Source organism: Panthera tigris, chromosome B3 (assembly GCF_018350195.1).
Source record: "Panthera tigris isolate Pti1 chromosome B3, P.tigris_Pti1_mat1.1, whole genome shotgun sequence".
NCBI lineage: Eukaryota > Metazoa > Chordata > Mammalia > Carnivora > Felidae > Panthera > Panthera tigris.
In genome coordinates, this window is record NC_056665.1 from 21,260,097 (window position 1) to 21,283,301 (window position 23,205).

A 23,205-nucleotide genomic window follows, 5' to 3' on the forward strand; every position below is an offset into this window, starting at 1 on the left:
ACATCAATTAATGTATTCCATCACACCAACACGCAAAAGAAGAAAAATCAGATGATCCTATCAATAGATGTAGAAAAAACCATTTGACAAAATCCAACACCCATTATGATGGTTAGTTTTATGTGTCACTTTGAATGGACTAAGGGCAGCTGAGATAGCTGGTAAACATTATTTCTGGGTGTGTCTGTGAGGGTGTTTTTGAAAGAGATTAGCATTTGTGTTGGTTGGTAAACTGAATAAAGCAGATGGATGGCTCTCCCTAATGTAAGTGGACATTATTCAATCCTCTGAGGACCCAAATAGAACAAAAAAGTGTAGGAAGAACAAATTCACTCTCTACTTCAGATGAGGCATCCATCTTCTCATACCCTCAGACATTGGCTCTCTTGGGTTTCAGACTTTTAGATTCAGGTTGGAATTTACACCACTAACTTCCTGATTCTCAGGCCTTGGACTTGGACTGAACTACACCAGTCTTTCCAGGTTCTCCACCATGCAGGTAGCATATCTTGGTACTTGTTGGCTTCTATAACCATGTGAATTAATTCCTGCAATAAATTGTATCTATCTATCTATCTATCTATCTATCTATCTATCTATCTATCATCTATCTATCTATCTGCCTATCTATCTAAATGTATGTATATTCTATTATTTCTGCTTCTCTGCATAACCCTAATACACCTATCCATGATAGAAAAACAATCTCAGTAAACTAGGAATAGATCAGAATTGATTGATTTTTAAAAATTTACAAAAACCCTACCACTAACATCATACTTAGTGGTTAGAAACTTGAAGCTTTCCTGCTAAGATCAGGCACATGGCAAAAATGTCCTCTCTCACCACTCCTTTTCAATATTGTATTGGAAATTCTAGCTAATGCAATTAGACAAGAAAAAGAAATGTATACAGATTGAGAAGGAAGAAATAAAACTCTTTGTTCACAGATGATGTCATCATCCAAGTAGAAAATCCAAAGAATCCCTCCAGGAAATACTAAGTAATTACAGCAAGGTTGCAAGATACAAGGTTAATATGCAAAAATCAATTGCCTTACTATATAGCAACAATGAAAAAGTGGAATTTGAAATTAAAAACACACTATCATTTCCATTAGCACTTCACAAAAAATGAAATACTTTGGTAAAATCTAGCAAAATGTACAAGATCTATATGAAGGAACCATAAAGCTCTGATGAAAGAAATTAAAGATGACTTAAATAAATGGAGAGATAGTCCATATTCATGGTTGGGAAACTCAGTATTGTCACGATGTCAATTCTTCCCAACTTGATCTACAGATTAAATACAATGCCAATCCAAATTCAAGCAGGTTATTTTGTAGAAGTCAACAAAGATATTCTATAGTTTATATGACAAGACAAAAGAGTAAGTACAGAGAACTCAATATTGAAGAACAAAATCAGAGACTGATATTACCTGATTTTAATATGTACTGTAAACCTGTAGCACTCAAGCAGTGTGGTATTGGTAAAAGAATAAACAAATTAATGAAACAGAATAGATAATAGAAATTAAAGAAAATGTGAATAAATGGAAAGATAGGGATGCCTTGGTGCCTCAGTTGGTTGACTATCCAACTTCAGCTCAGGTCATGATCTGGCAGTTCATGGGTTTGAGTGCCACATCAGGCTCTGTGCTGATGGCTCAGAACCTGGAGCCTGCTTCAGATTCTGTGTCTCCTTCTTTCTCTCTGTCCCTCCCCTGCTTGTGCTCTCTCTCTCTCTTTCACTCAAAAGTATATAAATAAACATTAAAAATAAAAGAATATCTAAATGAGAAATAAGCATATGAAAAGGTACTCCACATTATATGTTCTCAGGGCAATGGAAATTAAAACAACAAGATGTCATGACATATCTATTAGAATAGCCAAAATCCAGAACATTGGCAACAACAAATGCTGGCAAGGATAGGAACTCTCCTTCATTCCTGATGGGAATTTAGAATGGTACAGCTACTTTAGAAGACATTTTGGTGTTTCTTAAAAGTAAACATCCTCTTTTTTGGTGGGGAGCAGAAAGAGAGGGAGAATTTTAAGCAGGCTCCATGACCAGTGTGGAGCCTGATGTGGGGCTCAATCTCACAACTGTGAGATCATGACCTGATCTGAAATCGAGTCATATGCTTAACTGACTGAGACACCCAGGCAACTCAAGTAAGTGTACTCTTACTGTAAGATCCTGTATTTATGTTCGTTGTATTTACTCAAATAAGCTGAAAAATACGTCCACACCAAAACATAGATGTTTATTGCAGCTTTATTCATAACTGCCAAAATGTGGAAGCATCCAAGATGTCCTTCACTAGATGAATGGATAAATACACTGTATTATATCCAGATGATGGAATATTATTCAGCACTGAAAAGAAATGAGCTGTCAAATAAAAAAGACAATAAAAAAAGACTGAGTACTGTATGATTCCAATTATATGACATTCTGAAAAATGCAAAACTATGTAGATGCTAAAAATATCCGGTGGTTGCCAAGGGAAAGACGGGAGGGTGGGATGAATAGAGAGCAGAGGTGTTTTAGGGCAGTGAAACTAATCTGTATAATACCATAATGGTGGATACATGTTGTTATACATTTATCAAAACCCATATAAGGTTTAACACCAAGAGTGAAGCCCAAGGTAATCTATGAGCTTTGAGTGATAATGATGTGTTAATGTAGGTTAATTTTAACAAATGTACCATTCTTATGTAGAAGTTGATACTGGGGGAGGCTGTGCATTTATGGGGAAGGGGTTATATGAGTACTCTGTGCTTTCTGTTCAATACTGCTGTGAACCTAAAACTGCTCTAAAAAATTAAGCTTATTTAAAAGAAAAAAACATATATGTTCCACACAGAATAATTGGACATATCAATAATTTCCAATATATAAATTCTCAATTATAATTTTGATGAAAATATAAGCATTTTGTATTTTAAAATATTATCATAATAGAAATTTTTTTTTGAAAAAATGTAATGAGGTATTACAGATACATAAGACTAAGGCATTTATTAAAGTATATGAGTAACAAGAATAATTATTTTGCTTGTTTTTTAATGTTCATAAAGCCACATCAAGCTTTTAAAATAATTACATAGATGTACTAGATAATTATTTTTATTTTTTAGAAATAATTTTTCAGTGAAAATAGTTTTCTTTTAATTAAAAAAAACACTGATAAAATGAACTCAACTTGTTATTCAATAATGAACACTTTTAAAATACCATTGAAAATAGAAATATAGATTACATGTTATGAACTCATCATTGGCAAGGTAGATGGAATTTAAGGCCAAATGTGAGACTTTACCTGAGGTTTATGTGTGTGTGTTGTGGGGGGGAAGGTAGGGAGGGAGCATGAATAAGCATCGATACCTAACAAAGTCAGAATTTTATTAGGGAGAAAATGAATGGATGCTAAGAGGCTATCAACACTATAACACATAATATTGTGTATATATTGCTACCAAATTTTATTCTGCTTATGAAAACAGAATTGTATTATTAATTGATGAATTAAATTCACAAAGTTAATTTTATTTAAAAGATTATGGATTTTAATTTAGTTTAAGTGTTTTTTATTTCCCTGAGATTTCTTTCGTCTTTGACACATTATTTAGAAATTTGCTGTGTAATTTACAAGATTCTGGAGACTTTTCCTATTATTTGTGGTTTCTAGTTTAATTCAGTTATGACCACAAGGCATTTTTTATGGCTTTACCTTTTAAAAATATGTTAATGCTTGCGTTATGACCTAAGATATGGTCTATCTTGGTGAAGGTCCCCATACATTTGGAAAAAATGTGTATCCTGTATTAGTTAATGGTACTGTTCAGTTCTTCTGTATACTTGTTGACTTTTGTTTAGCAGTTCTATACAATGCCAAAAGAGGTGTTAAAGTCCCCAATTTTAACTGTGAATTGACCTATTTTTCTTTCAATTCTGTCAATTCTCACTTTGTACTATTTTGTAGCTCTGTTGTTTGGCGAACGTACATATATTGTTATGTTTTTTCATGACCTGGTACTTTTATCATATGCAATGTACCTCTTTGTTCCTGGCAATTTTCTTTAGTTCTAAAGCCTACAACCACCCTAGTTTTCTTTAGTGTTTGCAAAGTATATATATTTTTCATTCTTTTATCTACTAATACCATTATATTTGAAGTGAATTTATTTTTTACTTTTATTTTTAGAGTGGGAGAGAGAGCAAATGAATGGGAGATAGGGAGAGAGAGAATCTTAAGCAGGCTCCATGTTCAGTGTGGAACCTGATGCAGGGCTCAATTGCACACCCTGGATCATGACCTGAGCCAAAATCAACAGTTAAATGCTCAACAAATTGAGCCATCCAGGAGAACCTGAAGTGAATTTCTTGTACATAGCATGTAGCTGGGGCTTGTTTTTTATCTATTCACTGAATATCTCTAAATTGTTGTGTTTAGACCATTTACATTTAATGTAATCATTGATGCATTAGGATGTAGGTCATTTTATTGTTTTCTGGTTTTTTTCTGTTTCCCCTTATCTGTCTTCAAGTGGGCTTGAAGAGAAATTCAAGTGAATTTTTTATATTAAATATTTTTATATTTATATATACTTGTATGTTTTTATATTTTACATATAAAATATTTATAATATTTTAATACATTATCTACTATTCCATTTTTATTTGTCTACATATTTTAGTGTTAACTCTGTATAGTATTTTCAGTGGTTACTCTAGGGATTATAATATACATACACAGTTTATCACAGTCTACTAGTATCAAGTTACCTCTTCAAGTGGAATGTAGATACTTAATCACCATTTAGGTTCCATTATCCTTCCCCCTCCCTTATGTTACAGTTGTCTTGAGTATTACCTCTACATACATTGAGAACCACATCAGATGCTATTTTTCCTTTTAACTTTTAAGTGACAAGTATAACTAGATGTGTACTTGTCTTTTATAACAAGTTCAGTGTGTACCCCACTACTCATTTACTCAACATCCAATCATCCATGAATCTGAGACATTAACCACTTTCCCATACATTATGCATTTTATCCATCCATCCAAGATTCTTGAAATTCATCTTGATACTTCTACTATATTATAATCTGATACACCCCCAAGTTCATCCTCTGAGATTGATATTCCTTTCCCTTTCCTTTTCTTTTCAACTCCTTCATATTGCTTTGTGCGTATTTACATTTACTTCATGAAGTAGTTTTCCCAACTGGACCATAAGTTTCTTGGCAATGGGTTTCTATTTATTTTATATTTTTCTCTAGGATGTGGGGTATTCCATCACCTGAAGTGATAGATAACCCTACAAATTCACTGCCCTCTCAGGCCTACTGATTAGAAAAAAAAAAAAAAATCAGCTACCTATGCACTCACTAGATCATGCATGAAGTTTTCTGCAAAACTTATTCATATACCTATCACTAGCACCCAAAATACTTGCCCATATGGAACCCGAACATGAATTATTCCAGAGGAGCACAAATTTTGTCAAAATTCCGTAAGTTTAAAAGTTTGTTCTAAAAAACTTTCCCTGGGGCTCCTGGGTGGCTCAGTTAGTTAAGCATCCAACCTTGGCTCAGGTCATGATCTTGTGGTCTGTGAGTTCAAGCCCTGCATCCAGCTCTGTGCGGACAGCTGGGAGCCTGGAGCCTGCTTCGGATTCTGTCTCCCTCTTTCTCTGCCCCTCCTCCTCTGATGCTCTCTTTCTCTCTCAAAAATAAATCATTAAACAAATTTAAAAAAATTAAATTAAATTAAAAAAACTCTCCATAACATCCTCAGAAAGCACTTTGTCCCAAATATGTAGCTATGCAACTGTCAGGCATCATTTCATAACTCCATCCCACCTCACACACGCGTGCACACACACACACCGTCACACAGTAACATATTGTAATCAGTTACCCCATTTTGGACAGGAAAAATTTATTTCTATGAATATGATTTTAATAATATTCCCTAAGTATTTAATAACCAAGGATTCCTCCAAATCAGAAAAACCCCAAATTAACAAATATGTCAAATATATATTATGTGTATATATAATTTAAAAAAATCTCTTTAATTTGGCTTTTAATTTTGAACTTTTCATTGATAGAAGGAGTGAAGAATTCAATGCTGGAGTATAATTTGATGGGGTTTTTCAGTATATGTTGATGGGAATTTTTTAAGTTTCTTGCAAATATAAATCAAGCTTGCTCCAATTCCACAAGAACACCACCACAGTCTTTAGGATGGAGAAAAATCACTGGTTTTCCATGTGCTCCTATTTTGGGATCTTCACTTAGAATACGAATCTTCTTCTCTTTCAAATCCATCACAGATGCATTTATATCATCCACCTTGAGAAAAGGAAATAAATAAGAACACATTTGAGATCACAAAAATACCAAATTATAGCATCTTAAGTATCTCAAAACTTTGAAGAAGAAAATATCTCCTCCAGTAGCTTTAGGCAGAATCATCCTTAAACTTTCAAAAAATTTCAGCTTAATGCTTCCAGAAAAGTAAAAGAAGTTGCTAGATTTCCATAGGTGAGCAACCACAATGCTTAAGAATTTTCACCATTATTAACCATTTCTCCTTGTAACCTAAAAAATGTATAATTTACAATATTTTCTTCTAGAAGTACTCTTGGTGATACTGCACATATTGTTTTTTCTTAAGAGCCCTGGGTTCTTAATTTAATAGAGAGAAGAGGCCTACCATATAAATGGGCAAGAGATTAAAACGGTAACAGATAAGAGTTTATGACACAGATTGTGGTAGGTACTCAAAAGGTAGGAGTGCTTCCCTGGATCCCCAAACCTCCCACCTGAAAAACCACCAGGTTATGACTTTTGAGATTAAAACTTGGTATACATGGGGTGCCTGGGTGGCTCAGTCGGTTAAATGTCTGACTTCAGCCCAGGTCATGATCTCACGGCTTATGGGTTCTAGCCCCACATCTGGCTTTGTGCTAACAGCTCAGAGCCTGGAGCCCACTTCAGGTTCTGTGTCTCCCTCTCTCTCTCTGCCCCTCTCCTGCACACTCTCTCTCTCTCTCTTAAAAATAAACATTAAATAAATAAAAACTTCATACATATGAAAATGACTATTAAATTGCCACCAAAATGTTTTTCCCCATTCTGAAAAATCCAAACATTTATAGTTGTATAACTCTCTTCTCAATCATTTCTATTTTCTTCATATATACTGGCAGGCTAAAAAAGGAGCAAATGTGTTTCTATATACTTCATGAAAGAATGATTCTCCTCTATTTTGGAAAGTCATCCTCCTTAGACTGGCTCAGTTGGTTAAGTGTCCAACTCTTGATTTCAGCTCAGGTCATGATCTCACCGTTTGTGAGTTTGAGCCCCGCATCTGGCTCTGGGCTGAGAGTGTGGAGCCTGCTTGGGATCCTCTCTTTCCACCGCTCCCCCACTCACACTCTGTCTCTTTCAAAACATAGATTTTTTTTAAAACTTTTAAAGTTTATTTATTTATTTTGAGAGACAGAGTGAGCAGAGGCAGAGAGAGAGAGAGAGAGAGAGAGAGAGAGAGACAGACAGACAGACAGGATCTGAAGCAAGCTCTGCACTGACAGCAGAAAGCCTGATGCAGGACTTGAACTAACGAACTGTGAGATCATGACCTGAGCTGAAGTCAAATGCTTAACCAACTGAGCCACCCAGGCGCCCCAATGGGAATAAATAAACTTAAAAAAAAAAACTACTTTATAAAAATAAAAAGGTTACCTAATCATTCCCCTACTAATAAACATTTAGGCTAGAAGGGAAACCTAGACCCTTTTCAATGGTTAGATGCTAAATTGCCAATAGAACACAAGAGAGCTTGGTGATTGAGTTTATGGGCAAGATTCCATTGACATTTGAAGATAGAAGCACATGGCAGGAACTGGTGGAGATATTTAAGAAACATTAAAACAAAATTAAGAGAACAGATTGACATATTCTACCAAAACTGAGTTAAATCAAAAAAGAGAAGGGGTGCTTAGGTGGCTCAGTTGGTTAAGCAACTGACTTCGGCTCAGGCCATGATCTCACAGTCCATGAGTTCAAGCCCCATGTCCGGCTCTGTGCTGACAGCTCAGAGCCTGGAACCTGCTTTGGATTCTGTGTCTCCCTCTGTCTCTGCTCCTTTCCCACTCATGCTCAGTCTCTCTGTCAAATAAATAAACATTAAAAAAATTTAAATAAATAAACATTAAAATAAACATTAAATAAATAAACATTAAAAAATTTGTACATAAAATAGCAGAAGGAATGTAAAAAAGAAAAAAAGCTAGTCAATCCAAAGAAAGGCAGAAGGAAAAAAATAACAAAAACCAAAAATGGTAAAAAGAAAATACTATATGATACAGTAGAAAATAAGTTCCAATATGGAAAACAGATTAAATGAATTATGAGATTGTCAGAATGAATATAAATTTAAAAAATATGTTTACTGAAAGAGATATATGCACCCAACAATAAAAAAAAACTGCAATTATATGCTCCCTAGAAGAGACTTACCTACACAAAACCATAAAAGATGAGTAAAAGGATGGAAAAAAGATATACCAGGCAAATATTAACCAAAAGAAAGTTGATACAATATTAGTATCAGCTAAAACAAAACTTAAAGTGAAATACACTAAATAAAGACAGATAAAACTTATAAATAAAATGAACAATCCACCAAGATGACAAAACGATATCAACTCTGTGTGTACCTAATGATACTACCTTGAAAAATAAAAAGTAAACAAACATCCATAGCTCTCAGTATCTGATATATCCATCAAAAAGACAAAAGATTAAGGATAAAGACAAGTCGTAAGTTCTTTGAATATAAGTCTGGATATAACTCCCTTATCAGATATGTGATTTGCAAATATTCTCTCCCATTCTGTGAATTGTATTTACACAAAACGTTTTAATTTTGATGAAGCCAATGTTATTGGTTATGTTTTTGGTGTTATATCTAAGAAACCATTGCCGAGCTAAGGTCATGAAAACTTATGCCTATTTTTTTTTTTTTCTAAGACCTTTATAGTTTTAGCTTTTACATTTAGGTCTTTGACCCATTTGGAGTTAAGTTGTATATATGGTGTAATATAGCTTTAAGCGTTTTTGAAATGCTGTCTTGACCCAGTTCTGAGTCCCTGGCTAGAGGCTGGTCAGTTCTTGAGCAACTGATAAAAGGCCACCTCTCAACCATCTCCCTTATTAGGCTCTCACACTCTAGGGCCATTATGTGGCCACTTTAATTGCTCCAGAGACAGTACCAAACAACCAGGTACAGTCCATATACCCCAGAGCCCACAGAATTATTCAAATTAACCAGGCTGAAAGGAGCCTATGAAAGCTAACCCCAACACATTTGCTTCATTAAGCTGCCCCCTACAACTGCAGCTTGCTGTTACTCTGTCCCAGGTGCAATCCCATGTGGCCTACATGGCAGCGTTGTCATTTGGAGCTCTAAAGAACAGTTTTGCCTTTGTGTCCCCACCATCAAAAGAATCTTATAAATCTTTAAATCTTATCAAACATATGGTGTGACCATGTGGCTATCCAGCTGTCCTAAATGCCATCTGTTGAAAAGACTGGTCTTTCCCCATTGGATGGTCTTTGTACCTTTGTTGAAAACTTACTGTAAATATGAGGATTTATATCTGACTCTCAGTTCTATTCTATTGATCTGTATGTCTATCCTTATCCTTGTACCACACCATTTTGATTACTATACCATTGTGTAAAGTTTTCAAATCAGCAAGTGTGAATCCTCCAACTTTGTTCTTCTCTTTCAAGATTGCTTTGGCTATTTGGAATCCCTTGCGTTTCCATGTGAATTTTAAGATTAGTTTGTTCATTTCTGCAAAAATGCCAGCCAGAATCTGATAGGGCTTACATTAACTCCATGTATCAATTTAGAGAATGTTGCCTCCCTAACAATAGTCATCCGATGCATGACAATATTTTTTTTAAGATTTAAAAAAATTTTTAATGTTTATTTATTTTTGAAGAAGAAAGAGACAGAGAGTGAGTGGGGGAGGGGTAGAGAGAAAGGGAGACACAGAATCTGAAACAGGCTCCAGTACAATTTCTGCAGTTCCCTTGTTCAATTGATTCCTAAGTATTTTCCTCTTTTGATGCTATTATAAATGGAACGGTTTTCTTAATTTCATCTGCAGATGTATAGATTTTTTTAAATGTATGGGGTTTTTAAAAATCCAGATATATAAACTTTGCATTTTAATTAATGTTTAATCCATTTACATTTAATTAACATTCATACAGTTGAATTTGTTTACCATCTTATTTTTTTGTCTCATTAATACTTCATTCTTTCTTTCTTGACTTCTATTGGTTGAACATGCATTTTGGGGGGGGGAGGAAAACCAAGAAACAGACTCTTACAAAAAAATTTTTTTAATGTTTATTTATTTTTTGACAGAGAGAGCATGAGTGGGGGAAGTGCAGAGAGAGAGGGGGGCAGAGGATCTGAAGCGGGCTCTTCATTGACAGCAGACAGCCCAGCGCGGGGCTAGAAATCATGAACCGTGTGAGATCATGACCCAAGCCAAAGTCAGATGCTCAATCAACTGAGCCATCCAAGTGCCGTCCCCCAATTTTTAAAAAATTTTTATTTGAGACAGACAGAGAGAGAGAGAGAGAGAGAGAGAGAGAGCGAGCGCATATGGGGGAGAGGGGCAGAGGGAGAAAGAATCCTAAACAGGTTCCACATTCAGTACAGAGCCAGACGCTGGGCTCAATCCCACAACCCTGGGATCATGACCTAAGCAGAAATCAAGAGTCAGTCACTCAATGGAATGAGCCACCCAGGCGACCCCAAGAAACAAATTCATAACTACAGAAAACAAACTGATGGCTACCAGAGGGGAGGGGGAGGGGGATGGGTTAAATAGGTGATGGGGATTAGGAGGGCCCTTGTTGTGATGAGCACTGGGTGTTCTAAGTGCTACATCACTAAATTCTACACCTGAAAGTAAGATTACACTGTATGTTAACTGTAATTTAAATAAAACTTGGAAAAAAAACATGTATTTTTGTACTTTTTATTTTATGTTATATTTTAGTTTTCCCTTGTTTAATTTTCTTAATGATTATTCTAGAGTTTACAATTCATATTTTAATCTTATTAGTCCACCAATGCACATATAAGAAACTTACAACAGGATACTTCCATTTGCCCAATTCCTGTCCTTTACACTTATTTATTCTGTTATAAACTCTACATTTAAAAAACTTCAAGTCAATTATCTCTTAGATAATTTAAGGTAAGAAAAAAGTTGTTATTTTAACCTACAAATTTACCATGTCTAGTACTCTTCGATCCTTGTAAAGATCTGAATTTTCATCTGGTATTATTTCCCTTCATCCTGAAGGGATGAATACTAAATATACATCCTGAATACTTCCTTAGTATTTCTTATAGCGCGGGTCTACTGGACAGGAATCCTCTCATTTTCTTTTAAGATGTTTCCATTTCACTTTCATTGTTGAAGGATATTTTCATCAAGTTCAGAATTCTAGAATGACAGCGTTTTTGTTTTGTCTTAAACTATCTTTTTAAAAGCAGTTTTACGTTCACGAAAGTGAGCAAAGGTACAGAGATTTCCTATTCATATAACCCCTGACCACATGCATGCATAGCTCCCATCATTATCAACACACCCCACCAGAGTGGTACATTTGTTACAACTGATGAACCTATACTGACAGCATTATCACCCAAAGTGCAGTTCACCATAGGGTCACTTTTGGTATTGTACATTCTACAGGTTTGGACAAATGTATGACATGTACCCATCATTGCGGTATCACACAAGGTACTTTCACTGCCCTAAAAATCCTCTGTGCTCTGCTTATTCATCCTTTCTCTCCTCTCCCCGCCGACCCACGCTTTGAACCGCTGATCTTTTTACTGTCTCCAGTTTTGCCTTTTCCAGAATGTCACACACAGTACGTAGCCTTCTCAGACTGGTTTCTTTCACTAGTAATATGTACTTAAGATTCCTCCATGACTTTTCATGGCTTGATAGCCTACTTTTTTTCAGTGTTCAAAATAATCCACTGTTTGGATGTACCAACTTATTTACCCATTCACTTACTGAAGGACCAGAGCAGCCTTGAATCTAGGACTGATTTTCCTCACTGATAAGGCAAAACCCTTCTAAATACTCTACCCAACACCCCGTAAATTACAAGAACTTCCACTACGGTGGGTAAGAACACAAACTGGTCCAACTGGCGTAAAGATTATTCTGATGCTTTCAAAGGGTTCTACTCCCAGGCTCAGGTAGCTTCCTCACATGTATCATGCACTGTTCAATACTCAGATGAAGACTGGAGAAGTACTGCAGATCTCTGGAAAACTCTCTCTGGAGCTCTCTCTTCCTCTACTTTATACTGCAAACTCAATCCCCGTGGCCTCCCCAGACTTCAACTTCTATCTCCTCAACTCAGGGAGACTGCTAACCTTCACTTGGATTCCCCCTTCCTATACTGCAGCCTGGAAACTCTCTCCAGCCAGTAAGCTGGAAAACTGCAGGGCTCATCTTGTTTCCCTTCTTTCATGAGTCAATGAGTTGTGCTGTCTAATGTCAGATTTTTTTGTTTGTTTGAGGCAAAGGGATAAACCTGGCCTCTGTTAACTCAGCTACAATTAGAATTCTACATTGGCAGGGGGTTTTGTATGTTAAAAAAATGTCATTACATATTATGTTATTTCATCATTTCTGTTGTCTTTTTTTTCCCCCCTCTGATTGCTTTTAAGATTTTTCTCTTCATTTTGGCTTTCAGCTTGATCATAGTGTGCTTAGGTACTGTTTTTTGAATTTGCCCTACTTGGGGTTGCTGAGCTTCCTGAATTTGTGGGTTGATGTCTTACTTCAGATTGGTAATGCACTTGTAGACTATTTCTTCAATTATTACTTATGTTTTCTTCTCCTCTTTTTCCGGGATTCCAACTATACTCTGATAAAACCTTTGACCATGTTCTACATCTCTCTCTTATGATCTACACTGTTTTGTTCTTTTTCTTCTTCCATATTTCTTCCTACTGATTTTGGACTCTAGGCTCTAGAACTTTCTAAGAAGATAAATTTCTGCGGTTTTAAGCCACCAAGTTTATGGTGATTTATTATAGCATCCCTAGGAAACAAATACAGCCATTATATATCCATACTGAAATTGAACAATTAAATAAATGGATAGCAGATGGTGGGAGCCAAGTTTCTCACTGTTGGAATGGGCAGTTATGAACAAAGAAGGCTACAGTGATCCATATAGTAATGGGTTAGAGTTGGAAACATCAGTATAAACTCATGAGTTCATGAGTATGCTATATATAAATCTTGTAAGTTCTATCTGGTTATATAGAGAAATATCTATAGATATATGTATATAGACACATATATACCCTTGCTTTTAGCTCAAAAGGCCAAGAAACAGTGACACTCTAGTAGCAACAAGCACATACAGAGCTCAGATCTTGGTTTCTAATACCAATCTCTAGTAAAATGAACCAGGGCTCCTTGGAGAAATGTCTGGTTCTAGGCTAGGGCAGGGAATACAGATGATGAGTCTGGAACATCTTATAGTACCAGAAAGTAAGCAGGTGTGGGAGGAAAACAAACAAAAAAGACAGGGTATATCAGAGACACAGGAGCCAACCCAAAGTGCCCCTCTGATAAGCTGGAACAATTTGAGCAACAAAACAAAGTAGTTTGGGATTATAATCCGAAGTATAAATATCTATACATCCTCACTGATGCAAATAAATGTCTGAATCACTAAGTAAATTGCTGAATAATGAATAATTGAGTAAATAAATGGGGAAGAACAGACAAATCTTCCATTCACAAAAATTTCAAGTAATTTATGGAATTATCAAAAAGATGGAGCATAATTCTCCATGCCTTCAGCACTGGCCTCACATAGAAACTTCCTCCCAAAGTTTATATTATGGAGAATGGGTGGGGGGGGGGGGAGTAACTTTACAGTAGAGAAACATGATGACATTGCTTCAGGTAGGGGATGAAGGGCAGTATCAACAGTAGTAAGTCATGTTGATAATATATACCCTTGATGTGATGTGATGAGAATGACACTTTACCTCTGTGGTCTTCCTCCCAAAAATCAATAACCCAAGTCTATCTAATCATGAGAAAAAAATCTCATGAGAGTTGAGGGACTCTACAAAGTAACTGGTAATCCTCAAAAATATCAAGGTCATCAAAAACAAAGAAACTCTGAGAAACTGTCTCTGGCAAGAGGAGCATGAGGAGACATGATAATTAAATGTACTGTGAGATCCTGGATGGGATCCCAGAACAGAAAAAGGACACTGGGTAAAAACTAAGAAAATCTAAGCATAGATTTTAGGTAATAATAATGTTATCAATTTGGTTCATTAATCATGACAAATGTACTATACTAGTAAGATGTTAATAATTTTTTTTTAAAAAAGGACCTAAAGTGATTAACAATCATTTGTAATAAATGGACACTGTTTAAGTCTTGATTAGAACAAGTCAACTCTAGAGACATCTGTGAATTAATCTGATAAATCTGATTTATGGACTATTATTTATGATGGTGACAAAAGATTTATTTTTAATTTTGATCAATATGATAATGTCATCATGGTTAATTTTTTAGAGACACAAACTACATAAAGGTGAAATGACATGTTGTGAAGGACTTTTAGTTTAAGGAAAAAAGTAATAAAGCAAATGTGCCAAGATATTGAAAACTGTTGAAATCTGGGTGATGGGAATATGGGACTGCATTACATTTTTTTTCTACTTCTTGTATGTTTGAAATATTTCATAACAGAATCATGACTTTTTTCAGTGTCCTTTTGATAACTTCTACGCTAAATATGATCATGGATATTTTCATTAAAGAACATTCTACCCAAGTACAAATATCTACAATTCTGATATTGCACTCAGTTTTTAGTATACTGCTTCTTCAATATCCCTTAATCCAATAAATACGTCTAAGATTTAATAAGTTAATGTCCATCAACCGACGAATAAATAAAAAAGATGTGGTTTACATATATAATGGACTACTACTTGGCAATGAGAAAGAATGAAATCTGGACATTTGTAGCAACATGGATGGAACTGGAGAGTATTATGCTAAGTGAAATAAGTCAGGCAGAGAAAGACAGATATTGTATGTTTTCACTCCTATGTGGATCCTAAGAAACTTAACAGAAGACCAGGGGGGAGGGGAAGGAGGCAAACCATAAGAGACTCTCAAATACTGGGAACAAACTGAGGGTTGATGGGGGGGTGGGGGAGAGGGGAAAGTGGGTGATGGGCATTGAGGAGGGCACCTGTTGGGATGAGCAATGGGTGTTGTATGGAAACCAAATTGACAGTGTGTGTATATATATATATGTATGTATACATGTATGTATATATATATGTATGTATACATACATATATATATGTATATATATACGCATATACGTATATATATACGTATATGCGTATATATATATATGCGTATATATATATACGTATATATATACGTATATGCGTATATATATATATGCGTATATATATATATAAAAAAGATTTAATAAGTTAGATTTATGTTTTGAAAAACTGCCGAATTAACATTGCACTAGCATCAATTTCTATTTCTGTTACTGTTTCTATTACTGATTTTGATTTTAAAGACCTCTACCACATTTATCCTTCTGCTACAGTGTTGCTATAAACTTTACAATTCTTTAGAAGTACTCCTAATGTTTTGCTTGGCAGTTATAAAGAGAATGAAATGAAATGTTTTAATTTTCTGAATTGAAAGTAGATGCATTATCTACTTTAAGGTTATAATAAATGCAAAGCAACTTGAATTGGGAAATTAAGTCTTTCCCCCTAAGTAATAAAAATGACAGTCAATAATAAGCCATCTACAAATTTTTCCTTTTACAGTCCTTTGTACAATTACAGTTGTGCATCTTATAATTCCATAAGACCTTAAATACCACTGGTGAAAATCTGGGCTATTGATTTCAACTTATTGGCTTTTTTCTTTTCTTTCTTTCTTCTTTCTTTCCTTTTCTTTCCTTCTTCCTTCCTTCCTTCCTCCCTTCCCTCCCCCCTCCCTTGTCTTGTCTTGTCTTGTCTTGTCTTGTCTTGTCTTGTCTTTTCCTTTTAGTGGTAGTGGTCATGGGATTGTACCTGGTATCTGGAAATCTATTTTGATTTTCTCCTGTCATTTGTAAATTAAGAGTGACAATACTCCAAATAAAAGATGTTCAGACTGTCACAATTAGAATTCAGAATCTCTACGTAAATCTTATACTCTGGTCCTTAACTGCCTCATCTGAAAATGTCAATGCAATCTTACTTGCTTGAAGGCAAGGAGTTGAACTAAATAACATCTTTTTTTTTAAATCTTAAGATATGGGGGGTCCCTGACTGGCTCAGTTGGTAGAGCATGCAACCCTTGATCTCAGGGGTGGGAGTTCAAGTTTCACGTTGGGCATGGGCCTACTTAAAAAAAGACAAAAAGAAATTTAAAAAAAATCTTAAGGTCTATAATTCTCAGTGACCAAATTTTATGAACAATAATGTGCTGCTTAAAAAAAAAGTTTTTATTGAAGTATAATTAACATACAATGTCACATTAAAGTCAGGTATACAACAATACTAATTCAATAATTCTACTTTGAGTAATGCACGGAGTAATGTGCTACTTTCAAGGATGCATGTTTTGACTAATTTCAAAGATATAGGCTTTTTATTTTATATAAAATTATGAGGCTAAATGATATCAACAATGAATGAAATGTAATCTTCAAATTGATATAAATCCATGACAGTTAAAATTAAAAGCCTGGATAAAATATTTGTTTCAACTGTCTTTTCCCCCCAAATTAAAAACTAACTAACTAAATTATGCAAACTTCACAATGTTCTCACTTCGCATGGAGTTCAGAGGGTTCCTGTGTATTCTTGAGAATTATTTCAGAAGCGCATATGCCACCTCAGCTTTCACATTTGTTTGATAGGACTCTCTTATTTCAAGAGGCTCTTTCCTTTTCCTTCTTTATTTTTTCTTGGTAATATATTGCTCTTAGTTTTACAAAATGATTTTAGCTGTAGTTGGAAGTTAAAATTTTTTCCTTACTTAATAACACAGAAAGTTTAAAACCTCATCACACCGCCCCCTTTTTTTGTTTGGTCTCTGGAAATGTTATCTTTAAATGAAACTCCCACATCTGGGAACTGGCGACATACAATTCACTGGCGGAGCTTAGCTATTCCCTAGGGCTTATCATAAAGCCAAAAAGAGAACGGAAATTTTTAAAAAACAGAATTTTCTGCCTTCTTGGTTGAAGAACAAACACTCCTCAGCATGCAAAAAATAAGTTGTCTTACTAGCCTTACAATTTTTCTTTCATAAATAATATATGCTCAATGGCAAAAGATCTATAAAAACAAACAAATAAAAAAATAAGTCACCCATTATGGGACCACTCAGAAAATAAAACTGCTACATTTCTTTACGCTGTATCTTTTTTTTATTATTTTTTTAAATGTTTATTTATTTTTGAGAGAGAGACAGAGCACAAGCAGGGGAGGGGCAGAGAGAGAGAGGGAGACACAGAATCTGAAACAGGCTCCAGGTTCTGTGCTGTCAGCATAGAGCTTGACATGGGTCTGGAACTCAGTAACGGCGAGATCATGACCTGAGCCAAATTCAGACACTTAACCAACTGAGTCAACCAGGCACCCCTGTATCTTATTTTTTTTTAATGTTTATTGAGAGAGAGAGAGAGAGAGAGAGAGAGAGAGAGAGAAAGCCCACAGGAGACGAAAAGAGAGAGAGGGAGAGAATCACAAGCAGGCCCTTGCAAGGTCAGTGCTTGATCTCACAAACCATGAGGATCAAGACCTGAGCTGAAATTAAGAGTCAGACACTGGGGCTCCTGGGTGGCTCAGTTGGTTAAGTGACTGACTTCAGCTCAGGTCATGATCTTGTGGTTCATGAGTTCAAGCCCCATGTCAGGCTCTGTGCTGACAGCTCAAGGCCTGGAGCCTGCTTTAGATTCTGTGACTCCCTCTCTCTATCCCTCCCCTGCTCCTGCTCTGTCTCTCTCTCTCAAAAATAAATAAACATTAAAAAAAAATGAAAAAATAAAAAGAGTCAGACACTTAACTGACTAAGCCACCCAGGTGCCCCTGTCTTATTTAAAAAAATTAAAAAAAATTTTTTTTAATGTTTATTAAACATTAAACTGTAAGATCATAACCTGAGCCGAAGTCAGGCACTTAACCAACTGAACCACCTAGGCACCGCCCCCCCAAAATTTTTTAATGTTTATTTATTTTAAGAGAAAGACAGAGCATGAGCAGGGGAGGGGTACAGAGAGAGGGAGACACAGAATCTAAAGCAGGCTCCAGGCTCTGAGCTGCCAGCACAGTGCCTGATGTGGGGCTCGAACTCATGAACCGTGAAAGCATGACTTGAACTGAAGTTGGATGCTTAACCAACTGAGCCACTCAGGCACCCTAATCCTGTCTTATTTTTTAAATAACATTTTTATCATGTGCTTTTCCCCATCAGTCTGGTGCAGTGAGGATTATCTCCAGATGAAATCCAATATCCTTTCTGTGCTTGTAATGCGATTTCTTGACTGGGAAACCTGACTCCCATGATTTTCACTGTACTTACTTATTTCATTAAACCCTCTAAGAAATCAGCCCCTATCCCTGCTGCTGTACCTCCCTCAGCAATGCACTCTTCACCACAGGTGTGTCCCCTGACTCCTCACCTGGCTGCATCTCCCACTCCCCCTGAGCTCCCAGTCACCACGCCATGTTACCAGGCCCCATGTGGAAGCCTCCTGACCCACTTGGGTTCGGGCACTCCTACTTTAAGCCCTCCTCACCATGTCTGGGCCCCAACTTCCTGCATAGAACTGTCCCGATGTATGCATACCCTTCACTCCTTGTTTGAGCTCTGACTCCCTATATCTGCTGCCACCCCATGTGGATGTCTACCTCACCCTGGTCAGGCCCTTGCTCCCCATATCAGGCCACCCCATGTGACAACATGCACTAGCCCACTTGGCTTCAGCTCCCCACACTGAGTCACCATTTCCCCCTGTACTGATGCACTCCTCACTGGAGCCAGGCCCTGATTCCCCATGCTGGGTACCCCCTACACTCACGCATGCGCACGCACACACACACACACACACACACGCACACACATACACACACACACACGGTGTTAATGCCTCCTTCACCCTATTCAGGCTCTTACACTCCATGATGCTCCCGCCACCCCCATGAATGTCACCCTCCACAGGCCTACACTAGGTTAGCCTTCCATGCTGATGACCTTCTCACTCTGACACCTGAAGCTGAGCTGCCTCTCTGCAGGTACGACCCCCACCCCACTCTGCTCAAATACTGCACCCTGAGCTGGACCTCCCCAGGCATGGGCATCCTACTTGGTCTCTGGCTTTCCCATGGCAGGCATCTCCCACCTAAAGATGCTCTTTTTACCCTACTTTGGCCACAACACACCCTGATTTGGGCTACTTCGGCTCTCCCCCCAAACACGGGAGTGCCCTACCTAACGTCTTCAAGATTGAATTGTACAGGAAGGGAAGGAAGGGAGAAGGAGCCATAATTATTTTGAATACTGTTCATTTTCTCATTTGTTTTGGCCACTACAAAGCATTATTTGGCAAAGCAAATAGGTGCACTAATCTTACCTTTAGTTTTATCTTGCCTTACATTTCCTTTTTGTTCTAACTTGCACTATTACTACTGTCCTTGTTTTATTTCTTATAAGCTGCATTTTGGTCAGTCACCACTAATCCTCTGTGGAAAATGCAGGGCATGTTGTGAACACATGAAGCAAGTGGGCCACTCAGCTACGCGTCCCCAGCAGCTAATACAGTGAAGATCAGAGTGAAACCGAAAATACTCAACAACCAGCAATATAATATAGACAAAGACACCAACCAAATAGAATGGGGGGACCTCACTGAGGATCGGAGTCCTGGAAGACCCCTGCTGAACGTGTTAACCCTTTAGGAGATGAATTGTGCGTGTGTGTCTGTGCATGCGTGTGTGTGTGTGTGTGTGTGTGTGTGTGTGTGTGTGTGTGTGAGGAGTATAGGGGTCTCAGGGAAGGGTCCTTCTGGAAGAGGGATGTTACTCAGGAGGTTTAGAGCAGGAGCTGTTTAACCAACTAGCATGGAAGCATTAAAAAACATTTTGAAACCTTAATACAAATTTGCTGAACAAGAAAGGCTTGCACAGTGATACACCTTGCTGTCTGGGCAAGTTCTTTAGTGAAGTTCTTAGTGAAAGCACAGCCTATTCTCCTCAATACCAGAACCATCTCCTCAGGGAGGGGCCTGCAGAAGGCAGGAAGTGCACATGGGCACCATCAGTACAAGTTGTGCCAGGAAACAGCTGGCTACCTGGTCCACACATAAGCAAGAGAAGACTTCCAAACTTCCTCTAGTGAAAGACAAACCACACAAGTGTAAGAAATGTGGGCAAACCTTACAAGAAAAAATGGAAACCAAAAGCCAACTTTGCCAGAAAAATGTTGGTAGTGGGTGAGATACTAATCTACGTATGAGAAAAAGTACATTTTTGTCTAAAATCTGTTAAGCCTCACGGGAATCTACCCCCAAAACCAAGAGCACGCTGTATACACTGTATGTTAGCCATCTTGACAATAAATTATATTTAAAAAATAAAAATGAAAAAATAAAGTCTCTGTTAAGTCAACTAAGAGCTATGATGCACACCCATAAGAGACAACCTGCTAAACCAGAGGTTTTATGTGAGGTCTCAGTGAAAAAGAACATAAAGCATCCTTGTGATAATTACAAAGAAAGTCACTTCTCTGAAGGGGTAGATTTAACATTTTAAAAGGAATGGCGTTAAGAAATAAATGGCTATGGGCCATAAAATAGAAGATTACGAGCATTTTCAGAAGACACATTTCTGAATGCTGTCTATTCCCAAAACAGGAAAAGCTGAAGTCTCTGGTTTTTGTTTATGTGATATTTATCATCTTCTACCTTATCAAGCACCAAGCTCAAGTCTCTTTACATTTACAAAGGCTAAATAGGTCACTTCCTCATGCATATGAGACTGTTGTTGGTTCCCACCTCTGGCTAGTTGAAAATAAAATCATTCTACAGCATTTAAAAGTTTTCCACATTGTCCTTTTGTTTAGAGCACATTAGTATATTGATGGCTATACACTTTTAAAACTTGTCCACAGACTCTTTGCTGCTCCTCCCATCAAGAGGTAGGGTCTTTGTCCTCTTCTCACATAGTTGATCTGCCTGAAAAGTTTGTTTATGACCAAGACCGCTGTGGGCCTTTTGAGACTAGGACAGAAATGGCCATATGGTCCTGCCTGGCTCTCCTGGGACACTCACTCTGGGGGAAACCAACTGTGCAGTAAGAAGTCCAACGATCCCAGGGTGCCTGGGTGGCTCAGTTGGTTAAGCATCCTATTTGGACTCAGGTAATAATCACACGGTTCGTGAGTTTGAGTCCTGCATCAGGCTCTCGGCTGTCAGCACAGAGCCTGCTTTGGATCCTGTCTCCCTCTCTCTCTGCCCCTCCTGCACTCATGCTCTCCCTCTCTCAAAAATAAATAAACCTTAAACAAAAAGAAGTCCAACTATCCTTAAACTACTGTCAGCAGGTGAAGATGAATAGGTTACACGCAGGTGCTCCCACCGGAAAGCTGAGCTGAGCAACCAGCTGCTGGCTGGAATCAACCGCCACCTCAAGTGAGGCATGTGGGATGCCCAGCCCAGTTGAGCCTTCATATGACTGCAGCCCCAGCCAGTATTTGACTGCAAGCATGTGAGAGAGCCCAAGTTAGAACTGCCAGGCAGAGCCTTCCCCCAAACTCCTAACCCACAAAATCCTAACCAAAATCAAATAGTTGCTGTTTGCCACCCCAAAGTTGTGGGATAATGCGTATCAATGGCAACAGTAACTCTAATGACCAAGGAAGTATTTTCTGACCAATTCTATCCCTTTTTGTACTTTCAGTAGAAGGCAATTTCAGACCCAAGTTGTATTAGCCAGAATAGACTAGGTTACACTGTGCTAAAATAATTTACCCTGAAATCTCAGTGGCTTTATTCCGCAAAAATGTGTCCTGTTCAAGTATAGGCAGGGAATTTTGTTCCATTTGGTGAGTCAGGGAATCAAACACCTGCATGTGATGACAACTTGATCTCACATACTGCTGCAGCAGGTAACACTAACTCTCTAATGCTAACATCCTATAGCATATCTTCATTCGGAACAAGGGTCATGCTATCTCGGCAATACCATTTTTTTAAAATTACCAAGTGCAGCATAGATTGGTGGTCTCCAACATGCATTCTCCTCTTGCTCCTTTTTAAAAAAATTTTTTAATGTTTATTTATTTTTGAGAGAGAGACACACACACAGAGTGCGAGAAGGGGAGGGGCAGAGAGAGAGGGAGACACAGAATTTGAAGCGGGCTCTAGGCTCTGAGCTGTCAATATAGAGCTTGACATGGGGCTCGAGCTCACAAACAGTGAGATCAGACCTGAGCCGAAGTCCGATGCTTAACTGACTGAACCACCCAGGTGCCCCACCTTTTCCTCCTTTTAATTATAGCAACAGCCCAAGTTTTAGCAGGGCACATAACTGCTTGACTCAGACTGCACTTGCAGCCAACCATACCATGTGACTAAGCTTGGGCCAACGGGACATGAACAGGAGTGATATGTGTAATTTTCAGGTCCTTTCCTTACAGGACTCGCCTCTAGGACACTTAGCTTTTAGACTGAGAACAGAAAAAATAAAATCATTCTATCTACTTACCTACCTATCTACCTATTTCCTATCTATCTATTGATCGATCGATCGATCTAGTTAAGCCACTTTAATTTTTACAAAGAACAGAGAGCAATGGCAGGGGGAGGGGTGTCATGCTAACGTAGCAACAACTAACTTTTCACACCTTCTCCTATTACACACCTTCATTTTATACTGCTATACATTTTTATTTCCCCCTTTTAATCTGTACTTTTGAATTTGTCGTTACATTACTGAACTTCCACTATTCTTACTTAAACTGAACTCACATAGCAGCTTCC

The 23,205-nt window shown here is 37.4% G+C and overlaps 1 protein-coding gene across 1 annotated transcript in view; it reads right to left on the bottom strand.

Moving 5' to 3' along the window:
• Positions 1-6,079: 6,079 nt before the first annotated feature.
• Positions 6,080-23,205, bottom strand: part of MCEE (methylmalonyl-CoA epimerase) — a 28,723-nt gene continuing 11,597 nt past the window's right edge. The window contains exon 3 of the mRNA XM_007095869.3: positions 6,080-6,380. Within this exon, the coding sequence (XP_007095931.1) occupies positions 6,228-6,380 (153 nt within the window). The 3' untranslated portion in view covers positions 6,080-6,227. The remainder of the gene's footprint in view (positions 6,381-23,205) is intronic.